At 38.8% G+C, this 16,543-nt stretch overlaps 1 protein-coding gene across 14 annotated transcripts in view; it reads left to right on the top strand.

Moving 5' to 3' along the window:
* Window positions 1–16,543, top strand: part of LOC105394091 (polypyrimidine tract-binding protein 1) — a 331,428-nt gene that overhangs the window by 288,798 nt on the left and 26,087 nt on the right. For 8 of the 14 annotated variants that reach the window (XM_038105572.2, XM_038105575.2, XM_038105578.2 and 5 more), the window contains 3 exons: window positions 5,692–5,838; window positions 9,720–9,878; window positions 16,141–16,284. In XM_038105572.2, the coding sequence (XP_037961500.2) occupies window positions 5,692–5,838; window positions 9,720–9,878; window positions 16,141–16,284 (450 nt within the window). The remainder of the gene's footprint in view (window positions 1–5,691; window positions 5,839–9,719; window positions 9,879–16,140; window positions 16,285–16,543) is intronic. The other 6 variants (XM_038105568.2, XM_038105570.2, XM_038105571.2 and 3 more) reach the window with 6 other exon arrangements.

A 16,543-nucleotide genomic window follows, 5' to 3' on the forward strand; every position in this document is an offset into this window, starting at 1 on the left:
TAAACCTTACCTTACAATTTAACATAATCTAATTCTTTTAATAGAGTAACACCTTAGTAACTATTTCTACACATAATGTATCTGAGGCAAATGGCAACAGACTCAGCCATGTTGTCAGACATCCGTCTGAACAACGCTGATTTCCAGTCTGCTCCGTGTTTAATAAATATTTTATATAGGTACAATTACCTTATTAGTAAACCTAATGTTGCACTCTTTAACAAATACAATTATAATATTATGATAATGTTCAAACATTAAACTTAAAATTAAATTTATATACTATATTTATACTAATATACTATACTAATATAATATACTAATACTATATCTAATATAAATATATATATATATATATATGTTTCGATATCAGTTTTTCTTTTTATTTTTTTATGGTTGTATATATTGTTTTTGAGGTCTCTATTTGTTTTAAAATTAGTATATTTTTCAACTTTAATTTGAAAGTACCAAATGACATACTCAGTGTTTTTAAAGGAGGAGGAAGGTCATTCCAGATTTTCGATGCAGAGAACTTAAATTGTATATTTCGTATTGTATATTTCATACAATTTATGAAGTTTAACTTCATACAGAATAACTATTTGCAATATTCAAGCTAATCCGTTAGCAATACAGAGTCTCAGTGTAGCAAAAGTCGGTTCGGCTTGACGTGGTATGCCGTTTACATTGTCGAAGCTAAGCCTAGCTGCTCCGGCCAACATTTCAAGAGTATTATTGCGCTGAGAGCGGCGGCAATCGGTAAAAGTTTTAATTGGCGGCTCGATCGAATATTTATTGCAAGTCCAGAATTGCTCATACAAAGTTGCCACGCGCCCGCCCGCGCCCCTGTTTACTGACACTGTTACTAGACAAACAATAAAAAAATAGGTTTTACATTAACATTTAAAAAAATGCAAGGTAATAAATATCATACTTAATAATAAAAGGACAGTTATACTACCTACTCTTACGGTGAAGGAACACATCGTGAGGAAACCAGCACATCTAAATTCTAAATTATAGATAATTATGTAGGTACCCATTGCATTTTACTCGTTAAAACAGCGACCTATCAAGTGAGTTCAAATTAATATGCCTATAGCTAAAAGTGGGTGGCTCGCTTGCCACTTCGAGGATAACAGTCGTAAGGAAAATATTGCTAAAAACCTATAGTAACTCGAAATGTTATTTATTTTATCTGGACTTTTAAGTCCCACGGTATCCAAATCAAAGTAGTTTATTGTGTAGTGTGTTGATACGTCTGTATGCAAACTCCGCTCAGTCGTACATAGAAGCATAACTGCACCTCGAAAGTTTTCGGTAATGGCTGTGCTAAATCGCTAAATTATTTTAGAATGCACTATATTGTAGTTTAGCGTTCACAAGCAACTTCTCCAGTTATGACTCCCTCGCGTCCCGCCAACATTGTATTCTGCTTTACAGGAGAATTACATACAAACCTAGTTCTTTCTTTCTACTCGTATTTCCATTTATAAATTCGATGTAAAAAATATAAAGTTACCAAAGAAAAAGTCCAAAATAATTATAATAATGTAAATTTATGTTTACCTATTCAACACACAATGGATTAAATGTCGTTGTAATGATGGAGCCCTGTAAGTATTGTAGCTGAACAATAAATATTCGGGATAGGGTCATATCAGTCACACGTTGGTTAGAACGTCGCAGCGCCTGGAGGGTTACTCTATAGTGACGAAAAGCGGACGAACGAAAGCTGTCGTGCAATCGGCACGTTTAATACAACGAGATAGGCTCATGGCTCGCGCAGAACCACTCCGAAACTTAGTTTTTCGACAATAGAGCGACCCCCCTCGGCTCGAGCTCGAATCATCGACACGATTAATGACAGCAGCGCGTCGGGGCCAGCCAACTGCGAAAGAGTCTTTCAATAAACACATCCGGTGATATCACCGGGAAAATTGACCGATTCCGGAAAATCCTCCAGGAAAAACTCACACGATATCTCTTTTCTATACCGTTGACCGAGCCCAAATTTAATATTTATGGGCGAAATGTGAGCCGGAGCGCATGATTTAAGTGCCTCATGTAAGAATAGTTCCTCACGGATTTTCTGAGCTAGCGAAAGTATTGTCCTTCGGGGCAGGTATTCTTTGTACTTTCACGTGCCAGTTGTTTTCGTTCGGCGGCTGTAGGTACCTGTCTACGGTGAAGTATCGAATACAGCCGCGATGGCCGCCTCTACCCCGATTTATTTATCCTTTTGCTACATACTCGTACAGTCTGCGAAAATATTTTTTGTTATTTGTTTGCTTATGGAAACTCGGCTCCTTTGATGCTTTTTGTCACAGGAATCGATTTGTTCGGCAAGATTTCTTCGGATTTGTCTCCTCTTCTAATGATAAAATATTATCTTGTAAAAAAATAAAGATGTAAGCTTCAGATCAAAGTAGGACAACCACAATGTAAGAAAATCTTAGCCGCAGGCTTAGGCTTCTTTGATTTTATTAATTTATCATAAATCATAATAACACACAGTAAACAGACATGGAAGAGGAACAAAGTCAAAAGCTTTATAAAAATATTAATATCTGTAGATTTATTCTTTTGTATTTTTTTATGTTATAACTGTTTAAGAATGGTTACTTTTGTTTTATATAAAATTATAATGTAGTTGAAAATTATGGTAACGAAAGAACGTGCGAATTTGTTTTGTAAAAGAAAACCAAACAACAATGGAAAACTTTTGATGGTAGCTTCGGCAGTGCGGGAACCCATCACTCTTTCGACAACTTCATTCCAAACTCATCAATCTTATATCTTTTTGACATTGGTACCTGCTACCTACACGAACTTCGAACGTTGATAATGGTTTTAAAATGAATTTCCTCTCATTTCTATTTTGAAAAGATGGCTCAGAGTACCTTCTACACGACAAAGGGCCCTACCCTCCCCTATACGTTTTAGTCAATTTTCATTGTATAATTTAAGCACTCTGGCACGTCTTTACAGTCATAACTAAAATGATGATATATAAAAACAACTATTCATTGTAAAATAACATAATCTTTAGCCAACGGGAAACAAACTACTCCGATTTCGTAAATGGCAGTATCTGATATGTGTAGCATAAGACATAAGACTGTTATTTATTCACTGTTGCTTCCCCAACTCTTACAAGAATTTACAGATGATCGTTGAACATACAGTGGAATCACGATCACGGGGAATCCGCCATACACGACCACACGATATGGCCCCAAATCTGTGACAGAACTAACTACAAAGTCGGATATACTCGTATCTTCCCGATCCCCGCAGCGACTGTTCCAGAATTGTCACCCTTAATAAGATCCGTATCCGACACCGATGAAATACAAAACACTTCGGAACATTCTCACCTTCTTTCGGTGTCGTCGAGACAAACTTATGGACGGTATATTTTATCACTCATCTTTTACAGATTCCGCCGTTTGATTTTATTGATCCGATATGCAGTGTGTAGTTCGTAACTTTATTTTCTCTTTGTACATGCACCATTTGCAAACAAAAGCAAGGGTGCTGCTGAAAAAAACTAAATCATTTTACTCGAATTTTTCAATAAAGTTTTATTCACTGAACAATGCACAAAAACAAACGGCACAGAATTCCCTTTACATCACAAGTGCAAATAATTACGACGATTTGAATAGGAAAAGCGAGCCAGTATTTATTTATAAAACGGGTCTGATTTGTTTCCAATGCAGATCACCCGTTGTAGGCTCCAAGATATTTAATATTCCGTTTCCAAAATGCCTTTTCAGCATCTCCAATCGGGTGCACAAATTACGCGTAAATAAAAACAATTCGATTGGTCCTTTCAGGATGGGCTTTACAAGTGAACTGTTGTGCGAGGCAACAGTGTATTGGTTGCTCTCAAATCGGGCAGTTGTAATGAAAAGGCTCCCGCGGGAACAATGGAGCCCACATTGGGGCTGGGCCCGATAAGCCTCGACAATTATACTACATCGACTTTTCAATTATACAGCCGCGCACCGGCGGAACAATGCTGTCAATTGTTTGTGTTAGAAATGAGCATTCGTACTCCTTTCAGCAGCTTCTGTGCACGGGCCGAGGCCCGCTCGCTAAGTGCCTCTATCAATTTGGGGCTGTTTAGCGATGTGCCCCGCGATGTCTGTAAATGCTGAATGAATTAGGCAGTTTGCTTGAAATAGATTTAGCCAGATAGTCTTTATTTGTAACTAGACCAAGAACAAAGATTCGGAAAGATGTCATAATTAATGTGTAATTATTGCATTTCAAAAATTTTACTTGAATTAATAGTTTTTTCAGCAAAAATTGGGACTCATGATTTTTTAAATATTAGCTTTTCTTACTTTTTGGGCATTCAATAGTTTTCGTGATACATAATAATTTCCCCATAATTTCGACCTTTGTAAACATCCTGTTTACTATGATGTTAAATAAATAATTACACACAGAGGGTTTTAATTAGAAAATACATATTAACATCCGTATTCGTATTAATATCAATAAACGAAATAAAATATGCATATTCAGTGGTAGGTAATACCACACAACTAGATATAGGTATATGTAGCTCCGACTACCATATTTGCAAAGCGATATTAGCTACAAATTTTCCTATCGGTAAAGAGATTTTATTGACATATACCTAGCAATATTTACCTGTTAATTTCAGTATTTACCGAAAATCAAATACCGTTTCAACAATTAATCGGCAAGTTGGTTGGGAATCACTGCTTTATTGACTATTGGCCTATTGATTATAACAGAACCACCATCCACTTATGCTTATGACCGTATTCAATATTATGATATTCTATCCAGGATGTAATGTATGCTAAAGTACTGTCTAGATAGATTAGGGTTTCTGATTAATGAAACAACTTATTAATGTATATAAAATCTGCTGAATAAGTAATAAAACAAATACTCACAAAAATGCATGCTATTGTTTTCACTGTCGTATTGTGATTTTTCTTGTGAGTTACTAACTGAACCATTGACCAGCGAATGTCTAGCTCGCCTTGCGGAGTCACAGTCCTGACTACAAGTCTAGGCTATTACGCACGACTGGCTTTTATAAAAGTTTACCGACGTGGTCGTCTACCAATATTATAATACCCACTATAGATGTGTTAAGCTATCAAAGCTAGACTCGGTGCAAGGAGACACGATACTATGATAAGACTTTATGTCATGCGCTTATTGTAATATGGTAGTTTGATGGTCAAAACGCTGTCTTGATAATGTCTCCGCGCTATATTTATTTACAGACGGATCTTTGCCCGTGTCTTTTAGATATTCAGTGTGTATTGACGGCTGAATGGCGTAGTGGTTAGTGACCCTGACTGCTATGCCGAAGGTCCCGGGTTCGATTCCCGGCTGGGGCAGATATTTGTTTAAACACAGGTATTTGTACTCGGGTCTTGGTTGTTGATATTTATATTTAGTATCTATCTATCTATGTATTTGTGTAGATATATCAGCTGTCCGATACCCATAACACAGGTTCTGCCTAGCTTGGGGTCGGATGGCCGTGTGTGAAGTGTCCCCACATATTTATTTATTTATTTATTTATTGTGTCACTACGAAAAAAAATCAACCTCGATATGTCCACTCCCTTAAAATACCAACTTACCTTACCACCACATATACATGAATTCAAAACTCTTTTTTGTCCGCAGGTGAAACTAGAACAGAATGTGGGCAAGCCGTCGCGCGTCATCCACATCCGGAACATCCCCAACGAGACCACCGAGGCGGAGATCATCCAGCTGGGCCTGCCCTTCGGCCGCGTCACCAACGTGCTCGTGCTCAAGGGAAAGAATCAGGTAACCCTCAGCCCTTACCAGAATTTTAGGGACAGTTTTTTGATCCGTAGTTAACTCAACCAAACGTACAGGTACAGGCAAACGCCCTTCGGCTAGATGGCTTGACGACTTGCGAAAGGTAACTGGTTATGATTGGACGCGGATAGATATAGATCGCATTAAGAGGCGTGCTTTGGAAGAGGTCTACGTCCAGCAGTGTTACGTCCAGAAGGGCTAGTACGGGGCGCATTTAAGACGTGACAAGAGTTTTGCATCGCGCTCACTCACATCGCGCAGCCTCAAGAGCGAGCGCGACGGAGAACTTTTGTCACGTCTTAATAGCAACCTATGCTACAGGGCCAGCTGTCACGCTTGTCACGTTATTTGAATAATGGTTAAAGTTGACCACGGATCAGAAAATCTGCCTTTAGGCGATTACTTACCTACTTAAATCGTAAACGCACAGCCCGTGATAATCCACTGAATGATATGAGCCTCCTCCACGACTTGATGGTTATTGCCATATGCTCATTGCGACTCTTGTGAGGCGGCAAACCTAGTTACCTAGTATGCCTAGGATATAAAACATTATACTTAGGTACATATAATTTCAGATAGTTACGTACAAAATACCTCATATTTATTTTATTTGAGTATTCCATTCCTCTCCACTTGTGTACAGATCAGCTGTATTTTAAAACAATTCCAAGAATGTCTTGTCATGCCGATCCTTTTTTAACATATTGAAAAGGGCTCTTCATTTTGTCCATACCCTTACTCTTATTTTGTCTTATTTGCTAATGTGAAAACAATTTCACCTCTTATTCGAATAACGAAACAGCTGCCGAAACATTATTCTCTAAACCCAATTTCTACTTAGTAGCCGTAGTAGAGACGAAAAACCTAATGCGGCTAGTCTATAAAACTAGCTTTCAGGGCACTTCACGAAAGAGTTTTCGAGTTAAAAGCAATATTTTCATTGTGCCTCGAACTGTAAACAACAGGCAGCGTAGTTTCCTACAATATTGCGATAAGGTGCATTAGTCGAGCTCCACTGGGCCGGTCCCACTTAGTGACGTACAATAATTAGTCAGTCTAATGTATTAACTGATATGTTACTGCCGCTAATAAGGACTCGTATCGTTATATTTGATGAATGCGCGCATTAGCTGCTCATAACGCCGAATCTGTTTACTACCTGCCATTCCTCATTTAACTGATGTGTTAGATTGTTACATCGCTGAATAGTTCCCGGATGATATCAACATAAACACAAACATATGTGCTGAATTATTGTTAACACGTTAGTTTTAACCTAGTTATACGTTGTAAACTATTTAAAAATAGTAGGCCGTGTAACTGGGCATCTCTAGCACAATAGTGAGGCACGACGGAAGCACAACAAGTGGGCGGGCGGCGAAGCGGCCTCGGCAAATAGGCCGCGGCCATTGTGTCCGACCCACCTACTGCCTGGGACTCATGCCAGCCTAGTACTTAGTACCCGCTAGCACACGCATTTCCAGCTTATGTTAGCTTATGTATTTCCAGCTTGATAAAATATGTAAATATACGGACTGATTTATTCAAGTGTAGCTTATCTACATTCTTTAAGAAATCTAAATTGCGGAAAATATATTAATGTGCATATTACGCTGACGGTTTATACGGAATACAGAAGCCTTATGTCAACTGGAGGGTCCTTACGAGTTGACCCAAATGGAGATTGCATCTACAATCATATTTAGCGGAAATTAAGAGGGCTCCATGTCGAAAATAAATTTCAATTTGAGGCGGGAAGGGCCCTCGAGTTTAGTTACATAAAATAGGGAATTTTCAACAGAAATAAGAATTTTATGAAAGTTACTTGAATGTTGACTTAAATAAATCGATCTAACGTAAATGTGTCCCGGATCATTAAGCCATACAGGACGGCAAACTTTGCCAAAGCGAGTTTAAGCGCGACATGCACCAAGTTTAACTCGCGAGTTTTACTGGATCGGGCCCACCACCGCACGTGCCGCTACGAATTTACGGTCTTGCTCTGACAAATTAAAAATGAGTTAGTTTACAGCCAAGAAATAAAATAATAATAAAAGGAAAAACCTATTACGGTGAGGGCAGGCGGCCGGCGAGACAATGTTATCCCGTCTAATAAATAGCCTGTATGACATCTCCCGCGGTATATAACGCGCCGTGAAGGAAAACAATCTCTTTTCCACGAAGAAACAAGTCGAATCCCTCTCTACTAACTGCGGGACTTCCAGCTTATTTATATTTTGCTTTGTCATGAATTTTGCGCGCTCACCTGCTCGCGGCGGAAAAGTTTGAAAACTTTCCAATTATTTTAAATGTTCATTCAAATACTTCCATTGTGGTAAAGGAACGTACTGACAAACGAATGCTGGTTCCATATTTGAAAGCTCGTAAATATATTTTATATATGATGTTTTTGAGTTCCCGGACGTATCTGTTTCCCACATCACTTGATACTAATCAATGTCGGGCTCTCGACGTGCAACGAGCTCGTTTGAATACTGGAGTGGATGATCAAAAGTATCGCAGCTCGCGTAGTGCCGGACTTTCGAGAGGAGTTTCAAAGGCGCCATCTGTCGAGAGGTGGACAAACATTGGTGGCTGAACGCTATTTTCGTGATTAAATTGAAATACCGTTGACATGACACCAGCCCTGGACGTCGGGCGCACTTTTGTTAGTTTACTTTTATCACTCTTCACTAAGCTTAAAAGAGTGCTCCACAAAATTGATGTGATCGGGACGGGCTACGGAATAATTTTCTGCTAACGGGCCGGACCGACCATATACAATATGTATTCTCCGGTCAGCCGTGTTCAAACGACAAAACCAGAAGCTGCGGTCGCGGATCCGGCTCGGTATAATACACCTGCTAATGTGCTAGTTGCAAATAATTAGTGTGTTTCGAATAGGGCTTAAAGCTTTTGAATGTATTTAGCGAGCGCGGTCGATAGCAATAGCAATTAATCGGTTTGCTGGTCAGTGCGGGCGGTTATCAAATGAACATGAACCCAAATATTTCTAGTGACGATTAATTGTCCCGTCGTCGCAACATCGTCGACGTATTATATGTACCTACGTAATTACGTATACACATGCTTCACATACCTCGCAGTAATCATTCTAAGTGCAGAGATTCTATCCTATAAAAATGAATAAATACTTTCTAAAAACGCTTTATTCGTGGGTAATTAATAGGCATACTACGATCAAGGTTCAAGTAGAAAAGTCAATCCATTAAATGTATAAAAAACACAAAATGATAGTGTTATCATTTTGTGTTTTTTATACATTTAATGGATTAAGGGTTGAAGAGTGTTCTTCAACCCTTAATGGGGAGTATCGAGCGCTTTTACATAAAATAGTAGGTTTAGGCACAAATTAGAGGGTACGGCGGCAGCCAACAAAACTACCTAAGGGTCGATCAATGTATGTTGTTACATCACAATATGTATCGGTATCTGTCGTATCCATCATGCCCCTGTATGTGTGTACAAACTATAGGTATATCTTCACCTGTATGGATATTAAATTACAAGCCGAAATTGTTATCTGGCCGTATGTTAAATTAAGGGACATCTACTGACAGATATTACATTCACGTAAGTTAGATGCTTTTAGACGCGGTAAGAATATTATGAAAGGCAAATAAGACACGACACTTACAAGTTGATTATAATTATTAGAATAGGTACCTACCTACTATTTATATTAAATTTTTATGTGTAATACATAGGCAGTAAGAGTGCCCTCACGCTCGCACAGCAACCATGATGGCCGGCGGCAGAGATTGCTTATTGCATCTGCAAAGGTCAACGTCCGAATTTCTCCGTGCTTGCCGACCGGCCTCAACGCTAATGTTTAATGTAAGTTCTGCATGCAGGCGTTCCTGGAGATGGCGGAGGAGATCTCGGCGGTGGCGATGGTGGCGTACTTCGGCGGCTGCGTGGCGCAGCTGCGCGGCCGCGCCGTCTACGTGCAGTTCTCCAACCACAAGGAGCTCAAGACCGACCAGACACATAGCAATGCTGTAAGTTTTAAATTATTGTATGTGATGTCGCAGGCATTTTGTATGATCTCGCCGTTTACATACGGCGTCGTCAGTTTACAAACCTTCGCTGTTTTGTAAACTGATGACGCCGTATGTAAACGGCGAGATCTTACAAATTGCCTGCGACATATACATAGTTATATTTTTTGACGTAGGTAGGTATTTCAACACCCTGTAAAAGTCGACGACGTGTATTAAGCCTCGTATTCACTAGGCGACAAATTGTCGCAGAACCTGTCTAGGCACATGTCGTCTACGTGTCGCCGCGACGTCGCGCTCTGTTCTGCGACGTCGCACGCGACTATACAGCGACATCTACGTGTCGCAGAACAGGTTTCGTGTTTTGGCTCGCGAGACAGAACTTCCTGCGACATTCTGTCTAGCGACCGCTGTTGCAGAGTGTGGACGCGTGCGCGACTTCTAGCACGCAGCACTAACTGCCACGACTTCCTCGGGCGACATGTCGGCGGAGACTGCTGGTGTGGACAAGCAACATGTATCACGACATGTTACCAAAATGTTCTGAGAACACGCACCGTAGATGTTCTGTAACAGTCTCAGAACTTGTGCCCTAGTGAATTCGAGGCTTTAGTATATCTGTCTGGTTTAAAAGGATGATTTGTTTCGAATGGCTTTTTGTCTACAGCCGACATCGTCAAAAGAGTCCTGTGTATTTTACGAAAATATATTACCGGTAATAGTTTATTAGGTACTTCTATCATTACTAGATTTGAATGTCTTAAAGATAAAATCTATATCATATTTTTATTATATCTATCTACTTCTCTGCTGATCCATGGTATCTCTGACTAGATAATAAATAATGAGGATTCAATGTACTTTTTCGTATTATTAAACATACAATTACTGATTCATAAAATCCGTTTACAGACTTTCAGAGCTTACCGAGATAATTTAAATATGAATACTAAATGAAAATGTAATCATCCGCAGGTATTATTTCAAACCCCGCCCGTCTAAAAAACAACAGAAACTAATTAGGCTGTAACATTACCACCAAATCCCCCATTGTGCTGCCATAATTCCGGCAACCAGCTGAAATCCGCCAATTCAAATATGAATTTTCACCAATAGCGTAATGAAAGTTCTATTAGCATATTAGAGAGTACACTGCTACAAGAGGATTAGCGTACATTTTGTGATTTGGCATTAAAACGTTCCACCTCAGAGTACTAATTGGGAAATTTAACCTCCAATCTCTCTCGCCAGTGACCCGTAGGGTTACTCTCCAAACATTTTAACGGTCTCGGGAATCGAATGTGGGCTTTCTTGTCATATACGAAGTCTGTTTACCTTAGATAGTATGCTAACTACTAGACGATTCATATTTTAATGACGTTGCCAACTACATTTCATTGTATAACTAGGAATATAATAAAAAAAACTCAAAAACTTTTTCTTGACAGTCAGTAACGTTCCTACATACCTGAAACTTTTACACAGCACGCATGAAATGATACGTATCTGCTCTCAAGAGTAACCCGGCAGTTAATTTAATGTTTGTTGGGATATCAAGGACCACAATTTAGATAACAGTATTCAATAAGAGAGTAGGGCGCATCGGGGACCGCCGTTGTTCGGGTTTGATTGAGTTGGGCAACTATGACTGGCCTGCTGATAGATAAAGTGTGGTGACTGGGACAATTGTCGTGGAAAATTTATTCCGACGGGGGTTTCCCGGTTCGAACTGACGATTCTAAACGAAATATTAAGTTAGATTCAATATTGTTGGTTCTTTTTTGTAAATCTGTTGATTATTTTGATGCTATTAACACAATGCGTATGAAAATCATTAAGTAAACGTTTATGACACCATAAAATATGACCCCTTTCTGGAAACAATAGTTTCTTCATTAATATAAAAGGCTCTCAGGATAGGTATATAAATAACAAGACATAATAGAACCACAGCAATAGCATTTTGAACAGTGCTCCATCTGTACTCTGAAGAAGGTAATAAATGTCGCCTCCTTAACCCAATCCTATTTAGCTAGTAATCAAATTGAATAATGTACGTACACTACAATTGGTCTTATTTTCTAAAAATTATTTTCAAGTTGCAAGATAAAGAGTATCGTTATCTTATCCCTTTTTGTAGTAGGTATTATAGGTGGTAAAAGATGGAATACTACTTTAGCCAACTAATAGATGTTCAAGAAGAGACCCTGGTAAACGGAAGATAATCAATATTTTCGGTTTTCGGTAATAGAATACCGACGGGAAGAGATTAATTAAGATGCTTAATTAGGTTTGGTTATCTACGAAACCTATCAAAAACAAATTCTTGATTATTTTAATAGCAGGCAGCTTTGGTAAAGGATGTTTTATTGTTGGCTTAGTAAGTAATTTTCGCATAACAAAACTTTCTCTACGAAGCATTCACTTGGAAACTTTTGTTATGAAAAATATTATAATCCATAATCTGTATAAGTATTTTTTTCCCTATGCTTCGTTAATTTTCATTGTAGGTTCCTTCGCTTTATACGTCTTCTGCATTATGGACAGTCAGCATCTGACGCTAATCTGACTCACTAATCCTTTAAGCCCTACAATGACAACCTTAGGCTAGCTCTAGTATTTGTCAATCAACGAATAGTTAATAGAGTATTGTTATTATGTACTTAAGTACTATAGTTACTATTAGGTCTAAGAAAAAATAACTTTAAGTTAAGAATTAATCATCTGAATTTCTTACGTAATACGAACCCTACATTAATGTCCAGAGAGTGTCGATTTGAAATTAGAACTAGCTGATTCTAGTGCAAACACACTAACATTCAATAGTAAGTAGATTTGCTCAATTTCACTGAAACCTCAACTAATACGCGCTAATGGTAATTGATCTATCCAAACACTGGATAATAGACAACTATTTAAGTTTAACTATAGCGTTAATTAGCCGAGATGTTGACAGTATCTATTTGCTTGTAGTATTGACGGCGGCTCCACCATTCATACAGGCGGTGAATAAACAATACGATTTGGGCTGTTTCTGTAAATACATTGTGTAAACGAGCGCGATTATGTTGTTCTCAGTTAAGATAAGCTTCAATTCCAATTACACACTCCCAGTTGTACGTACACACGTTTGTGAATAACGTTGGTCAGAGTTAATTGTAAATAATTTTACGTACATTTGAAAATATGTATTAACTTTGCTTTACCTACGTGATTAATTCAGTATAATGCCTGCATAGCTACTCGAGTTTACATGAAATAATTAAGGTTTCAACACAAGGCAGTCACTGTTTTTTCAAACCTATTTTCGTACAGGTATATTTCAGCAAAACGTTTTGTTATTTTGTGCTAAAAAAGGTTTCATTAGAACGAATACAACAACGTTTAATAATAACGGTATCCTAAACATACAGTTTGGTCCCACACTGTGATTGCTTTTTATAAAGTCCGGGAGCCAAAGTCTGGCTGTTTCATTCTACTTTGGAATCAAAATAAATTAGAGTAAATTGGTAATTATAAGTGCGTAGAATATAACAGAAATTTAACTTTTCTGTAAGTATGTAACATGTATGTTGTAACACAGTTCAACAATTCGAGATGTCAGGAAATCGTCTTTGTATTTGCACACTATTAAAACTTATAATGAGGGTTCCTTCCCTGGTCGAAAAGTTTCATAAGGCATCGTTATCCATTTCTTTTTGCAACCAGCTCTTATTTTCTGTTTCTGAAATACTTATATTTTGTATCTATATCCAGCTTTTTCTGAATGTTTCATGCTATTACGTAAATTTAACTCTATTTAAATGTAATAGAATGCGATATCCCCTCACTGATGCATCACGGAATCTTAAAAACAATAACACTTAAAAATGTGAACGTATAAGCCCACATTTATTCCTAGTCCTTATTATAGATAAACCCCATTTTTTATAACTTCTTATTATTAACTTTTTATTTTTAGTTTAGTTTTGTAGGAAAGTTATTGGTATTCTGTATTAAGTACCACGTTCTCTCAATGTATATTTAGTCATGGCATTTTTATTGGTCGGTACTCTTTTAATTAATTAGGTAACAGGAAGTTTCTGAGTAAATATTACTGAAAGGAAAGAAATGTTATTTCAGTACCTGCTGCGCTTCTTATTTTGCCTATCGATCTCAAATGCGAAACCAAAAACAGTTCTCCTCCATCATGGACGGAACAGTAAAAATCTAAAACGAAAATACTCGAAACCCTTTAGTGCACCAAGAAATACTTGGCTATTTCGATTTTTAAAGCCGCAGTAGATGCATTTTCTGAATATTTTAGAACGGTCCCGAGCATTTGATCAATCATGCGACTAAGAAAGGTTTTTGTGGGCAGTGAATAGAATTTCCTGACTTCCTATTGGAGGAACTTATTTGTCGCGGAGACCGCGGTCGCCGCGCCTGAATGACGTCACTACGTTTGAGAAATTGCGAACAAGCATTCAAATAACTTAGACTTTGTGTTAAGGTTAGGGTCACTAAAACGAGGCTTTTGGTCGAATTTAAAACTACTGTTTGGTTACATATAGGTTCATAGCTAAGAAGACGTATTACAGTTAACAGAATTCTATAATTTTCCTGGTTTCGTCCCTCATAACATCTTGTGAGGCGGCGGTGACATTTCTTTAATTCCCTCGCAAACGCAAACCGAACCTCCATCTAAAACAACAAAACACATTTCACACACAAATCCCCCGTGTAGCGCAGACACATAAAGTAAAATATGAAAAATATGACACGCGCCGCCGGAGAAAGGGTGGGGGATGGCAAGTCAACGCGAATTTGTAGCAGAGCCTTTGCCGTCGGCAACAGGCTTACCATGACACGGTCAAAGCCTTATTTTTGTGTCTCACCTGCCCGCTTGTCAGCCCGCCGTCGCACAAAGCCACGCGAAATACAGGATCAAAGCGCCCCACATGTGCCGGGCCTGATGCCGGAGAAATACTCGCCCGAGCATTGTGCGCGAGCAAGGGCAGTGCGCGAGCTCACCACGGCCTTTAAAGGGCCAGTGACGGCATAAAAGGAGCCTCCACGAGTGATGTGGAACTGCACTTTTTGTACGTCCGGCGCACGTTTGCCATTCAGCGACTGACTCCGATCGGAGTGGCTAATCCTTTCATCAGGCCTAGTTTTTGTCACCGATATGCTCAGAAGAAGAGGCAGTAGTATTGTGTCTACTGCGTGGAGGCGCTGTGATGTGTAGTGTCTTGAGGCACGAACAAGCCGTAGGCAAATTATTGCACTAGGCCTTCTATGTGGATTAGGAATCATTCCTGTGCCAAATTCTTTCGATTTACATACTTTACATAGGTAATTACTATTCATGCTGCGCTATGTGTGTATGTATAATTTAAAATCATTCATAACGAAAATGTTAAGTCCTCGGACCAATTTGGATAAGTGAGGATAGCCCAGGACCCTTCGGAACTTGGGTAAACATAACAAAGGTAGTATAGTTAAAAATTACAGTATAGTCTGCAGTGGCTTAACAAGTTGATATGATGATAAAATGTATTGTATTGCATGGGACAATAGCTTAGATACCGCACTGTCACCTTTTTCTAAAGCTAATGTCATCGGTGTTCATGCTGGATAAAGTGTTGATAGTATCGACCTATACATATAACCACAAAGCAAATACATATAACCTTTGAAAGGCTTTACAAAATAAACCAAAGCTCAAGTTGCGGGATCCATCGGTCACTGAGAGCTTAGGAAAAATAATAAATGCAACTCACGTGTTGATATATATTGTATTTCAGTAAGTACACATACAATACATATCTTCACTTGTCGCATTGTATTCTATTGTACAGGTCTTTATGCCTGACTTGGTTATATCTTTATACACGGTTGGAGATGAAGATACTGTACTCGAGCTGGTGACCGCTGCCGTTGGGGTGAACATTTCCTAGAAAACTCCGTAGCAGCTGTAAATACTCGGGGACGAACGGATTAAAGCAAAGCAAAGTTAAAACTACTTCACAAACTCATTTTTCTGTTTTTTACTGAACGTATCTAGTTTTATACAGTTCGGAAATTATAAGTGGGTTTAGAAAACTACATTAAAATGGTAAAGCTTGTTAAATAAATTAATGTTACTTATAACACAAGACTCATAAAACTAAATTGCATTTTTTTAAATATTAGTACCTTCCCTTATTTAGCGCCCACTACAGACATAACTTTTTAAGTACTTAAGTTAAACCTGCTACAAATAAAATAGCTAGTTGATTAGTTTGCTCCTTGTCCGCAGTCGGCGTCAGCGCAGGCGGCGCTGCAGGCGGCCCAGGCCATCTCCAACAGCGCGGGCGCAGCCCTAGTGGCGGGCGCGGGCGCCGCGCTGCAGCCGGCCAATGGCGGCACCGAGATACAGGTAGAGGTACTTGAACCTTTTATGTTGATAGGTTGTCGCGTATGTTACTGTCACTGCCATCGTTACTTTAGTAATTAAAAATCCATAAGCAAGCGTCGCTCGCCTAACATCGGTCAGATCCGTACAAGTTACGTGAGATTTGATAAGCGAGCGACGCATAAGGATTGTTAATTGCTTATGTTCGGTGGTGGTAACCCCACTGTAGGTACAAATTTTAATGTGTACTAGCTTGGAATGGAATTTCACTATGCCTGGAAAGCAGAAA

This window comes from Plutella xylostella, chromosome 22, assembly GCF_932276165.1.
Source record: "Plutella xylostella chromosome 22, ilPluXylo3.1, whole genome shotgun sequence".
Lineage (NCBI taxonomy): Eukaryota > Metazoa > Arthropoda > Insecta > Lepidoptera > Plutellidae > Plutella > Plutella xylostella.